Source organism: Antechinus flavipes, chromosome 2 (genome assembly GCF_016432865.1).
Source record: "Antechinus flavipes isolate AdamAnt ecotype Samford, QLD, Australia chromosome 2, AdamAnt_v2, whole genome shotgun sequence".
Lineage (NCBI taxonomy): Eukaryota > Metazoa > Chordata > Mammalia > Dasyuromorphia > Dasyuridae > Antechinus > Antechinus flavipes.
Window position 1 is genome coordinate 492,482,352 of NC_067399.1, and position 14,032 is coordinate 492,496,383.

Sequence of the window (14,032 nt, forward strand, 5' to 3'; positions counted from 1 at the left end):
GGATCCATTTGGTCCCAATAAATCTCTCCCATTTAATCAATTATTAAATTGTTCTCTAATCTCTATCTTGCTCAGTTTCTCTGGCTTTACAAGTAGAAGGGAATAAAAGAAGGAAAGCAAAAGCTTACTCCATGCAAAGCCCTATGCAAAATCTTGCAGATTTATATAAATAAGCAAGATAGTCCCTGGTCTAAGGAGTTTACAAAATAAATATAGGAGGCTGCAGTTTCAAGTAAGATGAAAAAGCCTTGTGTTCTTATGTTACAACAGTAGACAGTCACAGTTTTTTAATGTCATTATACTGGAGAAAGATGGAGAGAAGAAAAGGGGAACAATGTTAAGAGAGGTTTTATAGAAACAAATATATATCACTTGTCACTGATTGATTGAGAATGTTGGTGAAGTAAGTGCTGGAGATAATTTGGGGATTGCAAATTTAGACAACTTAAAAGATGGTAGGAACTCTGGGAAGTAATAAGTTCTGTTTAACCATGTTGAAATTAGAGCTATCCCTATCCCTGTCTCAGCTCAACTTCACACACCCCATTCTTTCATTGATGGATGCACCAAAAGAGAGTTCGGAGGAAGGCTCATTAGTCAACTTGCCAAACATACATAACTTTCTCTTTAATTAAATTATCTGATGTTCCTCAGAATCTTCTTTAGTAGTAGCTATCCCCATATAGAGAGTCAACTCAGACAGCTCTGCTTCTCCTGTGGTCTCTAGCTGTCCTCTGTGTCTCCCATATTCCCTTCCTTTAACATTGAACTTATGAACACAAAAATGTCTTTGAAAGTCTGCAAGTATAAGTGGAAAAGCAGTAGTATCTTTCAGGGTACATGCAGTTGTGGTTTACCTGACTATGTAAGGGGCTGATGAAATCACATAATATCTAGGGAGTTTAAACCAAAGAAAACACCAAAAAACTTTCTTAGTTTGGGGTCAACAAATGTTGGATAGTAGTGCATCACCTCCAAAGACCTAAGAAATGTCACTTTGTTTTAGGGGTCCTTTTAGTTTTCCACTGAATTTCTGGTCACACATTCCCAAGGATGTAAATGACATTTATTGCTAGCCATACTTTCCAAAATGCATCCTTATTTAATAAATGTTTATTGGTTTATTGAAGAAAATGGAAAAAATAGAAAACAGAAAGAAAAAAGTCATAGAAAGGGGGACATTAAGTAGAGGAACAGGAGAAATAAGAAGAAGAGTAATAAGAAGCAGAAGAAAAAAGAGGAAGAAAGCTGAGCAACAATGTGCTATAATGATTGTAAGGTTTAATAGGTATATATGTTATAAGAACTACATTTCTATGGATAGAGAATTTGAGGGAATAGAATGGATAGATAACATAGGAAAAGAAAGAATAAGATAATGAATCATAAATAAGTACTTAAACTTATGATTCATTACCATACTACCATATGCCCTCAAGGCACTTAAGTGGGATTGCAAGCAGATATCTTTTGACTAAACTAAATTACATAGTATGCTAAAGATTCTTTGCTGTATCTTTAAAAGTCTCAGCCTTCATATTATTCTTGAAAAGAATGTAGCATAGAGACATCCTAATTAGAATTCACATATGGACTAAATCTTATTTCAAATGTAAATTTATTTGTTTCCATTTAGAAAATTAAAATTCTATAGCAAGGTAGCAAGAAAGGAAGGTAATAAGAATCATGAACAGAGTGGATTTCATTTAATACATTAGGTAAACGCCAGCATTCTGATCAAAAACAACAGCAACAACAACAATCTCATAATGTCTCCTTGTGCCAGAGCTCTGGACTCTTAACTGCCAATAACTGTCCAATATGTTGATGTTTGGCTGGTCCCAACCGTCCCTGGTCTCATATGATTCCTTTTACTTTCATGCTGAAAAGTTCTCACACCACTAAATAACCAGATGCCCATCTCAAGTCTGAAAGGTATCCTCACCAAGTTGCATGGATGCCTTCTGTGAAAGCAAAATAGTGCATCTTTTCAAATTATAGCTCTGTAATATCTCTTTTGACTCCAACTGGCTTCTCTGACAAGAACTCAGTCCAAAGTGCCACTTCCTTCTCCTTTAGCTTCTTGTCTGTCTTCATGGTAATGTCAATTTGAAGGTACTCTTCATTCTGATCATATACAGGCCACTTTAACAGGCCTTCACCATTGGGGTTTCTGGAAAAGAAACAAAAATGTTTAAAATATATTAATAATTTAAACACTGATGATGGTCATAGTTTAAAAAAAATATGTAGGAGATAAAGAACTCAGTAGTCACAAAATCTGATTTCCCTAGGTTTGGGGTGTTATTAAATTTCTACCTTCTCAACTGTACTTCAAGTTGTCATATAATGCAATAAAAAGTAATCATCAACCATTTGTACTGGCTAAAAAAAAAAAAACAAACAAAAAAGGAAATCAGCAGAAATCTATATAAGGAAGAATCATGAACAACTGAATCCAAAAGCTGAGTATTTTATAAACCCAAGAACATAAATTTAAAAATTACTTGGGGACATATTTGACAGTGGAAAAGGTATATGTGGAAGAAAATTGGTTCCTTCCCCTACTTCTAGCTCAGTTAATGCAAGTGAAAGAAACAAGCACAGTTGACAAAATGTTAATGGTTTAGCAAAATTCTAATACATTGTAATCCATTTCAAAAAGGTGAGTATCTGTCTCAAATTGAATTGGAAGTGGCACCAATTGGCCGGGCAAAAATTGGCATGGTCTCCTAAGTCTGAGTTGCTAGTTCTGCAATCCCACAAAGAACCTAAACCTTGAGATGTAATGAAGGCAAAGGAAGTAATTTCTCTCTCCTTCCCCATCTCTAACTATGAGTTCTACTGTTTAAAAAGAGAGACTCTATCTAGTAGTTGAGACCTATTTGAAAGGGAATGAAAAATAAATGTTTTTTCAAGACTAGGAGCAATATTAAATAGGAGTTATGGTAATATGGGGGGGGGAGAAAGTTTGGTAGAGATTCAAGAGAGAATTCTGAATATTTAGAGCCATTATTCAGTGAGAAATTTAGACTTTGTCAGTCAAGACAATATATTATGCTATTTTAGGTAGGGTGGGATGGAGTGGAGTAAAATAGGATAAATCAAGAGATAAGAGCTTGGGAAGAATTTGATAGAGACTACTTGACAGTGTCTTGGAGTAGCCAAATAGCTTTATGTGTTCTCTACAAGGGTGTCTCACTATCAATGAACTCTAAATTTTTATTCACTTTCCACATAGGCTATAAGTATTTGTGGGAAATTGTGACCCAAGTTCAAACAGCGAATATTTTGTAGCTACTCTTATTGTGTACTCTTCTTAAATGTATTTCTTTTAAAGCCAATTTTGCCTATTGATTGATTACTATTCAGAAGTACAATGGGGTAAGCAAGAGTCTGCGGAACTACATAGTTTTAGGATTTCCAAATTTTAGGAGTAGTCCTAGAATTTAGGAATATAAAGTGCCCTCTTGAAAACTAATCTGTGAAGATGCCCAGAGGTGTTGTTCCAGCAAAAATTGTCAAACTGAAAAGTAACTTGGTAGAAATTATATCTAGATTAATAACTTCAACAATGCATGTCTCAGCAAGCTCAAAATGGATATATAAACCAAATATTTAAAATATTATTAACAATTGGTAAACCAGAAAATTTATCTTTCATAATTATAACTAGGGGATGAATCCTTAACCAAAGGATAAACATGATCCCAAAAGATAGAATAGGTTATTAGGTTATATCAACTGAAAAGTTTTTGCAGGAAACAAAAATTAATTCAAGTAAGATCAGAAGGGAAATGATCTATTGGAGGAGAAACTTTGCTTAAACTATCTTTGGTGAGGGTTTGATCACCATGTTTTATTGGGAAGTAATACAAAAATATAAAATTTTGCCATTCTTTACTAGAGAACTCATCAGGTAAGATAAGCAAATAGTTCTCAAAAGATACTTTTCACCAACCAAAAATGCTCCAAATTAATCTTAAGAAAGAAACAAATATTACAAAAATAAAATATTTAATGTTTCCCCTCATACTTAAGATATCCTAAAGGTGACAAAGGATACAAGAGTAAATATTGAAGGGAGTATGAAAAATCAAGCAAAGTAATAATGCACCATTTATAGAACTATGAATTGCTCTAACCATTATGAAAAATAATTTTTAGTTAGGAGAGCAAAGAAATATTTCCATACCCCTAACCCAGATAGCTAATTGCTATGCTTATATTCCAATTAAGTCAATAATAAATTATGAAAGGGCACTTATCCATCAAAATGCTTATAGTGAACTTTTTGTAGTAGTAAAGAAATAGAAACAAAGTAGATGCCCATAAATTGGGAACTGGCCACATGTGCTGTAATGAATATCACTGCATTTGAATACCAGAAATATGGATACATAGAAGTATGGAAAGACTTCCATGAATTGATAGAAAATTAACAGAACCAAGAAAAAACATATATACAATGTAACAAGTAGATCTCACAATTTTACTGAACATGATTGACTCCAAAGAAGAAATGTGCATATTTACCAACTTCTGAATTATGTTTATATGTCAGAATTAATGTTACATAAAATCTTCTAAATTTATTAAGAAATAAAAGGGGAAAAGAACTGGATAAAGGGAGATATAGAGGGCATTGTAGATTAACGGGAATGGGATAAAGATTTGGGTAGAGGCTAAGGGGATCCTTGGAGGAGGGTAGGTTAAGTAATAGCAAGACAAGATAGGATAAAGAAGTAAAGCAGTCATCACTAGGAATAGAAATCAAGAAATACACACAAATACAATAATAATGTTCAGGAGCAGAATTTAATAGAAAAAGACGTAGGGGCTGTAATCATTGATCTCACACAAAGTTAAAGTTAAAATAAATTCAATCAAAAGAGAAAAAAAATTAGGGAAACTACAGCATGGTCAGCCATATTAATTATTTATTGTTAGACTATTTAAAACAACTGGATAGTATAAGGTTGGAATATTGCTGCAGTGTGGGAAATGATGAGTTGACAGATTGAGAAAAATATGGAAAAACTTGGATCTAACAAGGATGACTTTATCCACTTTTGCATAATCAGAAGATAAAAAAAGCATAGTACAATTTTACGTAGAAGTATATGAAAATATACATGTATATATATCTGTATGATGATGGATACATATATGTATATATGCATATGTACGCATGTGTGTGTGCTACTGCTTGGGGAAGTGAGGTGGGGAAAGGAAAAAAATTAAATTAAAAGTGCACAGTAGAAAACAACAACAATAACAATGAAAATCGGAAGGAAGCCAAGATAGACAGTTCTGAATACAATGTAGTATTTTTATATATGCTTTCTTAAAATGGAAATTTATTGGTTAATATTTTGAATCCTCTCGTGTTCTGCTATACCTGATATTTTTTTTCTTTTTCTTTTTTTTTCTATTTTGTATTTGTTTAAATACATAAATTTTTAAAAAGAAGTAAAAAGGTGTTAAAAATTGTTTCTACATGTAATTGGGGAAATAAAATGTTATTTTAAAAATAAAACATATCCATACTGAAAAAAATGAGAGCATCTCTAGGACAGAATGAAAGTACAGATACTTAATAGGAAATAAAGATGACAGGAGTAAAAAGATATTAGTAACATTTTGAGAAAAATGCTTCCCTCTTCTTGGTTACTGGTCTTACCCATTCCGAGCAAAGTTGGACCAATATTTCATCATTTGCCTGCTAAGTTGCTTCTCCTCTTCTGGAAAACCCTCTGAAAATAATAGCAGATGTTAAGGATCAAAACCAATTACTCTTCAAGTTTCCATATCACTTTTGTCTTCACACCTTCTTTCCTTTAGGGAGTTCTCCTCTTCATAAACTTCCAATTTTCTATTTTACTCTCCCTAAGCAATGTCCTCATTTTAGCCATGAAACTTTAAAAAAAAAAAAGTTTTGCTTTTCACGTATCCTACTTCCCAGGAAAATTTACCTGTTATCAAAAGAAAATCATAAGGGAATTAAAGTTCTATATTATAGAATTTCAAATTCTAACAAGTTTTTGGGAAATATGATGACTGATCATAGCAGATAGATATTATTTAGTGTCATAAGACTTTATAGCTTGTGATAGGACCCATCTAGTTGAACCCTTTTATTTTACAGATTGGGAATCTGAGGACTGAGTCAAGTGATCTGCACAAGTATAAGTAGCAGAGCTAAGATTTGATTGCAGATTCTCAAAACCCAAACTCATTGTTCTCACTTTGCCAGTATCCAGCTCTACATCTAAAACCTGAGTACCCTTACTATTAAGATTCTCCCTAAAAGTCATTGTGGCTCCTAGCAATGGAAAAGCAAAGGGGAAAGTGGATGCAGGTTTTCTTTCTAAATCTTCAGGAAGCTCCATGAAATCAGCTAGAACTCACAACACTTGATTTTTTTTTAATGGGGGGGGGGGAAAATGGAGAGGCCTGAATTCTATGATGGAAAGAGGTGAAATCATGGGGCTGTAACCTGAACCATCTGAACACTGATGGATTCTCTGACTCTGACAAAGGATGGCATGATGTTCTCTCCTAATATCACTGTCAAGGGCAGCACTCTAACTACTGGGCCTCTGATTAGGAAGACATCTTTCTGAATTCCCATCTGGCCTCAGATATTTACTTTCCATGTGACCTGGAAAAGTCATCTAATCCTGTTTGCCTCAGTTCCTCTTTTGTAAAATTGATCTGGAGAAGGTAATGGCAAACCATGCTAGAATTTTTGCCTAGAAAATTTCAAATGGCTTTCCCCCTTTGGAAAATGTCATGACATGACAAAAACAACTGAACTGAACCTCATTACCAGCATACTTTATTTTAATCCAGACAATAATCAAAGGGAATTGTGTTCCTTGAGTAGAGTTGTCTAGAATATTGATGCTATTCCCCTTATAGAAATGCACTCATATTATACTATATTCCACAGTGAATTATAAATGGATATACAGTTTTAATATTAAAAGATCATATAATAAAAATTGAAGCAAATCCTAAATCTTTGGCAGCTTTGGATACGAGATGTATCCTTAACCAAACAGTGGATTAAAGCAATGACAATAGATACAATTTATATTTTTGATTATATAAAACTAAAAAGCTTCTGTACAAATAGAATTAATGCAATTAGAATAAGAATGGAAATGGTTGAATGGAAAAATATTTTTATCCAATTTCTTTGCCAAGTGCTTGGTTTTAAAGATATATAAATGATTACCAAATTGTGTTTGTGTGTGTATGTGCTATTATCCAATGGATAAGAGGTCAAAGGATATAAAGATATATTTATCAAATGAATTTTTATATCTACATGAAAGAATATTCCAAATAACTAATATGAGGAAGAATAGAAATAATATTAAGAGGAATACAAGCCTGATGTTTTACCTTATATCCTGTTAATTGGCAAAGATAACAAAGAATGGCAATATTTAATGTTGGAGTATGATATTGTTGTTGGAGCTGTGAATTGGTTTAAAAAATTTAGAATTATGCAAATAAAATTACTAAACTATTCATATCCTTTGACTCAGACTCCATTACTGGGCATATATCCAAGGAAGTAATCAACAAGACCAAAGTCCCCATATATACCAAAATATTTATATCACTAGCTTTGAGTGATACCAAAGAATTGGAAATAAAATAAATTGCCATTGATTAGGAAATGGCTCAAAAATGTGCAAAATTAATGTAATTGAATACTACAGTGCTATAAGAATTGATAAATGTAACAAATAAATAGAAACATGAAAAAAATCACGAGTTAAGATTTACATAAAGTTAACAGTGCTCAAAAAAACCAATATGCACAGTGGCTACAACAATGTAAACAAAAAGAACAACCACACCCCAAAATCAAAAGTGAATATGGCAAAATTCAAAAGAACTGGGAGAAATTCTGAATCTGGTCCTTTGGGGAGAATGGAGGAACACAGGTTCTACCCCTTGTAGCAAGTGTTTCAGTGTGTTATACTGAATATTTCCCACTCCCCATCTTTTTTTTTTTTTTTCCTCCTGAGGCAATTGGGATTAAATGATTTACCCAAGTTCACATAGCTAGGAAGTGTTAAGTGTCTGAGCCTCGATTTGAATTCAGATTCTCCTGATTCCAGGACCCATGCTCTATCTACTGCACCATCTTGCTGTCTGTCTTTTTTCTTTTAAAAATATAATTTGTGATATAGGATGACTCTCTGGGAGGAGAAGGGGCAGGAATGATATGGAGAACTATTATGATGTTTTTTAAAAAGAAATGAAAGAAAATTTATTTTTAAGAAATATACTTAGAATCTAATTCTTTCTGAACTAAAAGAGGCCTCAAATAGCATCTAGTCTAAAGCATTTGACATTAAACCTTTACAATTCCCCTAACAAGTAGTCATATAGCTTTCACTGGAATAATCAAGTAGGGGCATCTTTACCTTAATAGAAAGAGCAAGGATGATTTTGAAAACCTAAAATATTTCCTTATATCATTTCAAAATCCACCTTTATGTAACTTTTATCCATCACTCTTAGTTTGAGCCAAGACTGAATCTAATCCCAAATGGTAATCTTTAATATACTTGAAGATAGCTAGTGATCATGATCCTGCAGATTTCTATTCATGCTAAATATCCCAACTACTTTGACTATTCTCTTTCAACATGCCCTCCACGTTCCTCCCTAATCTTCCTTCAATCACTTCCACAGAATACTCCTGATGTGGTCTGACCAGTACTGACTAGAACATAGGAGAACTATGATCTTCCTTGTTCTAAATACTAGACTGCTGGTAAGGCAGCCTAACCACACTTAGTATGGGAAATTCAGCCTTGTATATCTTATTATGGAAAATAAAGGGCTTTTACACAGTTTTGACACTTATTAGTACGTGTATGGGACTAGAAGTCAATTAATGATTGTTGTAGTTATATATAATTCTATCCAAACTTAACTACTAAGTTAAGTATATATCTACTGAAAAGTATATATACTTCATCTGAAAAGTATATATACTAAAATAACATGCTTTCTAAACCACAGAACTGTGGTGATTATCCAAAAAATAATGCAGAGGAACTTCATTTAGTAAATTAAACGGGTTATGAAAAAGTTAATAATTAACTTCCAGAAATGCATGGCAGATGATATTGTTTATGGGGCTGTTCTAGTAAGCAAAGATACATTACCTTTTCCAAGTGGAATTCCAAAGACAAAGAAAAACTCATCCCCATGATCTGCCTTTATTGTTGCTGGTTTCAGATTTCCCCAAACACTTGGTCGATGTTGAAATTGATACACGTAGGTAGGTGCACCTGAAGCTGAAAGTAAAAGAAAATGACAGAAAATTAAAAACTTTGAATCTCTTGCTAATGATAGATCTTCTTGGAGATCATTTAAAAAGTAATAAAAATCTGCTTTTGAACATTCAACTATGGTCTTGAACATAATATTTAGACTTAACAGAAGAGGCATCCAGAATGATATTGCACATTATTTAATTTCTCTAAAGTTGTTTATTAAGAAACTACGGCCCTTCTTCCTTGATTACAGAATCTTAGTGATGGCTAGAATATTTGACATCACCTTTCATGATCTCTTATGGAATCTTTAATATAGACTAATCAAATCTCTGCTTGATAAAGGCAAATCTTTCTAAATTACCAAGTAGCAAATATCATCATATTGTTATCCCCAGCTGAGCAATGTCACCTGTTCACAACCTGTTGCTTTCTTCTCTATCAAAATCTTTATATCCCTATTATTTGGATATAAAAAATATTCAAGCTAGGATTTGATCTCAAGTCTTCTATCTTCAAGTGCACTACTGTTTTATTTGTATATACAATTATTTACTCTGTCTCTGGGTAGAATGAGTTAGCATCCTTAGCTAAAAAGTGGAAGGACTAAGTTTCATGCTGCCATCTTCCATTGTGTCCTACCTCTGTGAAGCTGAGCCACTAATATAGATGGAATCCCAAACATCAAGTCTCCTATCATATCCAGAAATCGGCCTTTCTTTTTAACAGGATCTTCTGTTTCTCCAAGGTATTTCTCAGTTATCACAGGAGTAAGATCTCTGGGGATTTTCTGAATGGATCATGAGGCAAGGAAAAAATTGATTAATCATTAATACCTTCCATTTTGCCATACATCCATATATCATTTATCTGTTGGTTGACATTATGCCCACAAAAAATTGGCCCAAGAAACTTTTTCTCAATGACATTGTCAATCCATTGTAACTAAGCCTCATTATACTATTATGAAGCCTTGTTATAAAATGTTCAGCCAATTACTCATTTAAATATTACTTGTTAAAGCTAATTGCCGCTAAAATATTATTTAATTTAAAATATAGTACTTATGAAACCATTATGTTTTTTTCATGTCTACTTCTTTGTGAACCAATTTGGAGTTTCCTTAGCAAAGACACTGAAATGATTTGGCATTGTCACCCTCAGCTCATTGTACAGATGAGAAAACTGAGGCAAATATAAGTGATTTTTTCCCAGAATCACATAGCTAATAAGTGTCTGAGGTAAGATTTTAACTCACATCTTACAAACTCCAAGCCTCATATTCTATCCACTATACTGCTGAGCTGATCTTGGAACCATTAGTACTCAATAGAAAACTTGCACTCTTGTCCTGATTTTGTCAAAGAATGACTGTCCAGAGAAAAATTATTTTCCCCTACTAGGGCACAGTTTCCCAATATTTACAATGAAAATATTAAACCACTTTAGTTCTAGGCCCTTGAGTTCAAACATTCTTTACTCTAAACTTCTTCCTCACCAACCTATCTGCCAATTTATATTTAAGTTTCCTCTCAGCTCTGACATTCTACAATTTTTGATCTCTTACAACAAATGGGTAAGAATTCCATAATAGAGTTGTTGCTGTCTCTTGGTCCAATGTATCTCCTGATAGAGGATATTCCAGGATCTGCAAAATGAATAAACAAAAAATCAATTATTTAGAGAATTCAATAAAAATAAAAATAATATTTATTTTTTCCAAGTACATGTTTAGACAATTTTTAGCGTTCATTTTTACAAGATTTTGAGTTCCATTTTTTTGTCCCTTTTTTCTCCCTTTTTCTTCCTCTCCTTTTTTTCTAAAATTGTAGGTAATTTGATATATTATACATGTGCTATAAAGTAAAACTTATTTTCATATTGTTTGCTAATGTGAAAGAAGAAATAGACTGAAAGGAGGAAAACATGAAAAAGAATTTAATGAAAAAAGTATACGTCTATCTGCATTCGGAATCCACAAGTTCTTTATTTGTATATGGTTAACAATTTCTTTCATGAGTCCTTTCTACTTGTTTTGATGTTCAAACAGTGTTGTTGATTAAATATGCAATCTTTTTCTGATTCTTCTCATTTCACTTTACCGCATTTCACATCAGGTTATTTTTTTTCCTGAAATATGCTGTACATCATTTTGTGTTGCATAATAAAATATCATTAAGCCATATAACATAGCCTGTTTAGCCATTCCCCAACTGATGGGCATCCCTTCAACTTCCAATATTTTTCCACCACAAAAAGGGTTTCTGTAAATATTTTTGCAAATGTAGGTCCTTTTCCTTTTTTATGATCTATCTAGGATACAGATTTGTAGTGCTATTGCTGAATCAAAGGATAGACAACGTTTGGTTGCTTTTTGGGCATAGTTCCAAATTGCTCTCCAGAATGAATGGATTTATTCATATCTCCACCAAAAGTGCATTAGTGTCCAAATTTTTTCACATTCTTCCTAATTATTATTTTTCTTTTTAGCTAATCTGAGAGATGTGAAGTGGTACTTCAAAGTTGTTTTAATTTACACTTCTCTAATCAAAAACAATTTAGAGTACTTCTTCATATGTCTAGAGATAGTTTTGATTTCTTCATTTGAAAACTGTCTGTTCATATGGAATTGTTTGGATTCTTATAAATTTGACTTAATCTTTTATATATGTGAGAACTTATAAATGACACTTGCTATAAAGATCATTTCCCAGTTTTCTGCTTTTCTTCTAAACTTGGTAGTATTGCTTTTGTTTCTACAAAAGTTTTCTCATTTAATATATTCAAAATTATCTGTGTTTCATTTTATAATGCTCTTTTTTTTCATGAATTTGTCATGGATTCTTCCTTTCTTCATAGACTATGACTTGCCCTTCTAATTTGCTTATGGTGTCAACTTTTATGTCTACCAATTTTCACCTTATCTTGGCATATGATATGAGATGTTGGACCATCCCTAATTTGTAGCCTATTATTTTCTGGTTTTCCCTGGATTTTTTTTATCAGATAATGAGTACTTATGCAAAAAGCTAAGGTTTGGGGATTTATCAAACACTAGGTAACTGTCATCATTGACTACTATGTCTTGGATACCTATTTAATCTATTCCACTGATCTATCAATCTACTTCTTAACAAGTGCCAGATAGTTTTGGTGATTATTACTTTGTAATATTACTTGAGCTCTTACGTTGATATTCCACCTTCCTTTATAATTTTTTCTATCAATTCCTTTGATATTGATCTTTTGTTCTTCCATATGAATTTTGTTATTTTTCTAGCTCTATAAAATAATTTTTGGTAATTAGATTAGTATGGCATTAAATAAACAAATTAACTTCAGTAGAATTGTCATTTTTATTACATTGGCTCAATCTACCCAAGTGATATTTTCTCAGTTGTTTAGATTTTACTTTATTTCTATGAAAATTAGTTTATATTTTTGTTCACATAGTTCCTGGATTTGTCTTGGCAGATAGACTCCTAACTATACAGCTATTTGATTGGAATTTCTTTTTCTATCTTTTGCTGCTGAACTTTATTGGCTATATAAAGAAATGCTGATGATTTATATGAGCTTATCCTATATCCTACAACTTTAGCAAAACTGTTAGTTATTTCAAGTAGTTTTTTTTTTTTTAATTTGGTTCTCTATGGCTCTTTAAACATATCATCATATCTGTAAAGAATGACATTTTTATCTCATTGCCTACCCTAATTTCTTTGATATCTTTTTTTATTTCTAATTGCTGTAGCAAACAATTCTAAAATTATATTGAATAATTGAGGTGATAATGAACATCCTTGTTTCATACCTGATCTTATTGGGAAAGCTGCTCACTTATCTCCATTACAGATAATTCTTGTTGATAGACATAGATAGATGTTGCTTATCATTTTAAGGAAATCTTCCTTTATTCCTATGTTCCTTATTGTTTTTAATAGCAATAGCTGCTGTATTTTGTCCAAAATGTTTTCAGCCTCCATTGAGATAATCATACAATTTCTGTTGCTTTAATTATTGATAGGGTCAATTATGTTAATTTTCCTAATATTGAAACAATCCTGCATTCCTGGCCTAATGATTACTTTAATTTTTTATTCATTGGTAGTGATTTCACCCATTTTACTTTTGATACTAGATGTGTAATCAAATTAACCAATGGATTATCTTTCTTATTGGTTTTTTAAAAAGGCAACTCCTAGTTTTACTTCTTAGATCAATATTTCTTTTGAATTTTCAATTTTATTAATCTCACATTTGATTTTCAGGATTTCTATTTGGTGATCAATTTGAGATTTTTAATTTGTTCTTTTTCTAGAGGTTTTTTTAAGTTCAATTTCATGCCCAGTTTACAGAATTTGTAGAAGTAAATTTTCCCCTAAGTACTGCTTTGACCATATGCCATAAATTTTAGAATGTTTTCTCATTTTGTCATTCTCTTTAATGTGATTATTGATTGCTTCTATAATTGCTCTTTGACTCATTCCATTTATTTTTTTAGGATTAAAATACTTGGTTTACAATCAAATTTGAATCTATCCTTCCACTGACCTTTATTGAATGTAATTTTTATTGCATTATGATCCAAAAATAATACATTTAATATTTCTGCCTTTCTATATTTGATTTTGAGGGTTTATGCCTTAAAACCCAGTCAGTTTTTGAATAGGTGCCATATGCTTCTGAGAAAAAAAACATATTTATTTCTATTTCCATTC

The 14,032-nt window shown here is 32.1% G+C and overlaps 1 protein-coding gene across 1 annotated transcript in view; it reads right to left on the reverse strand.

Moving 5' to 3' along the window:
• Positions 1 to 1,601: 1,601 nt before the first annotated feature.
• LOC127550725 (liver carboxylesterase 1-like) overlaps positions 1,602 to 14,032 on the reverse strand; it is a 45,307-nt gene continuing 32,876 nt past the window's right edge. The window contains exons 10-14 of the mRNA XM_051979869.1: positions 10,879 to 10,959; positions 9,954 to 10,101; positions 9,201 to 9,332; positions 5,684 to 5,756; positions 1,602 to 2,173 (exon numbers count right to left, since the gene is read on the reverse strand). Of these exons, the coding sequence (XP_051835829.1) occupies positions 1,996 to 2,173; positions 5,684 to 5,756; positions 9,201 to 9,332; positions 9,954 to 10,101; positions 10,879 to 10,959 (612 nt within the window). The 3' untranslated portion in view covers positions 1,602 to 1,995. The remainder of the gene's footprint in view (positions 2,174 to 5,683; positions 5,757 to 9,200; positions 9,333 to 9,953; positions 10,102 to 10,878; positions 10,960 to 14,032) is intronic.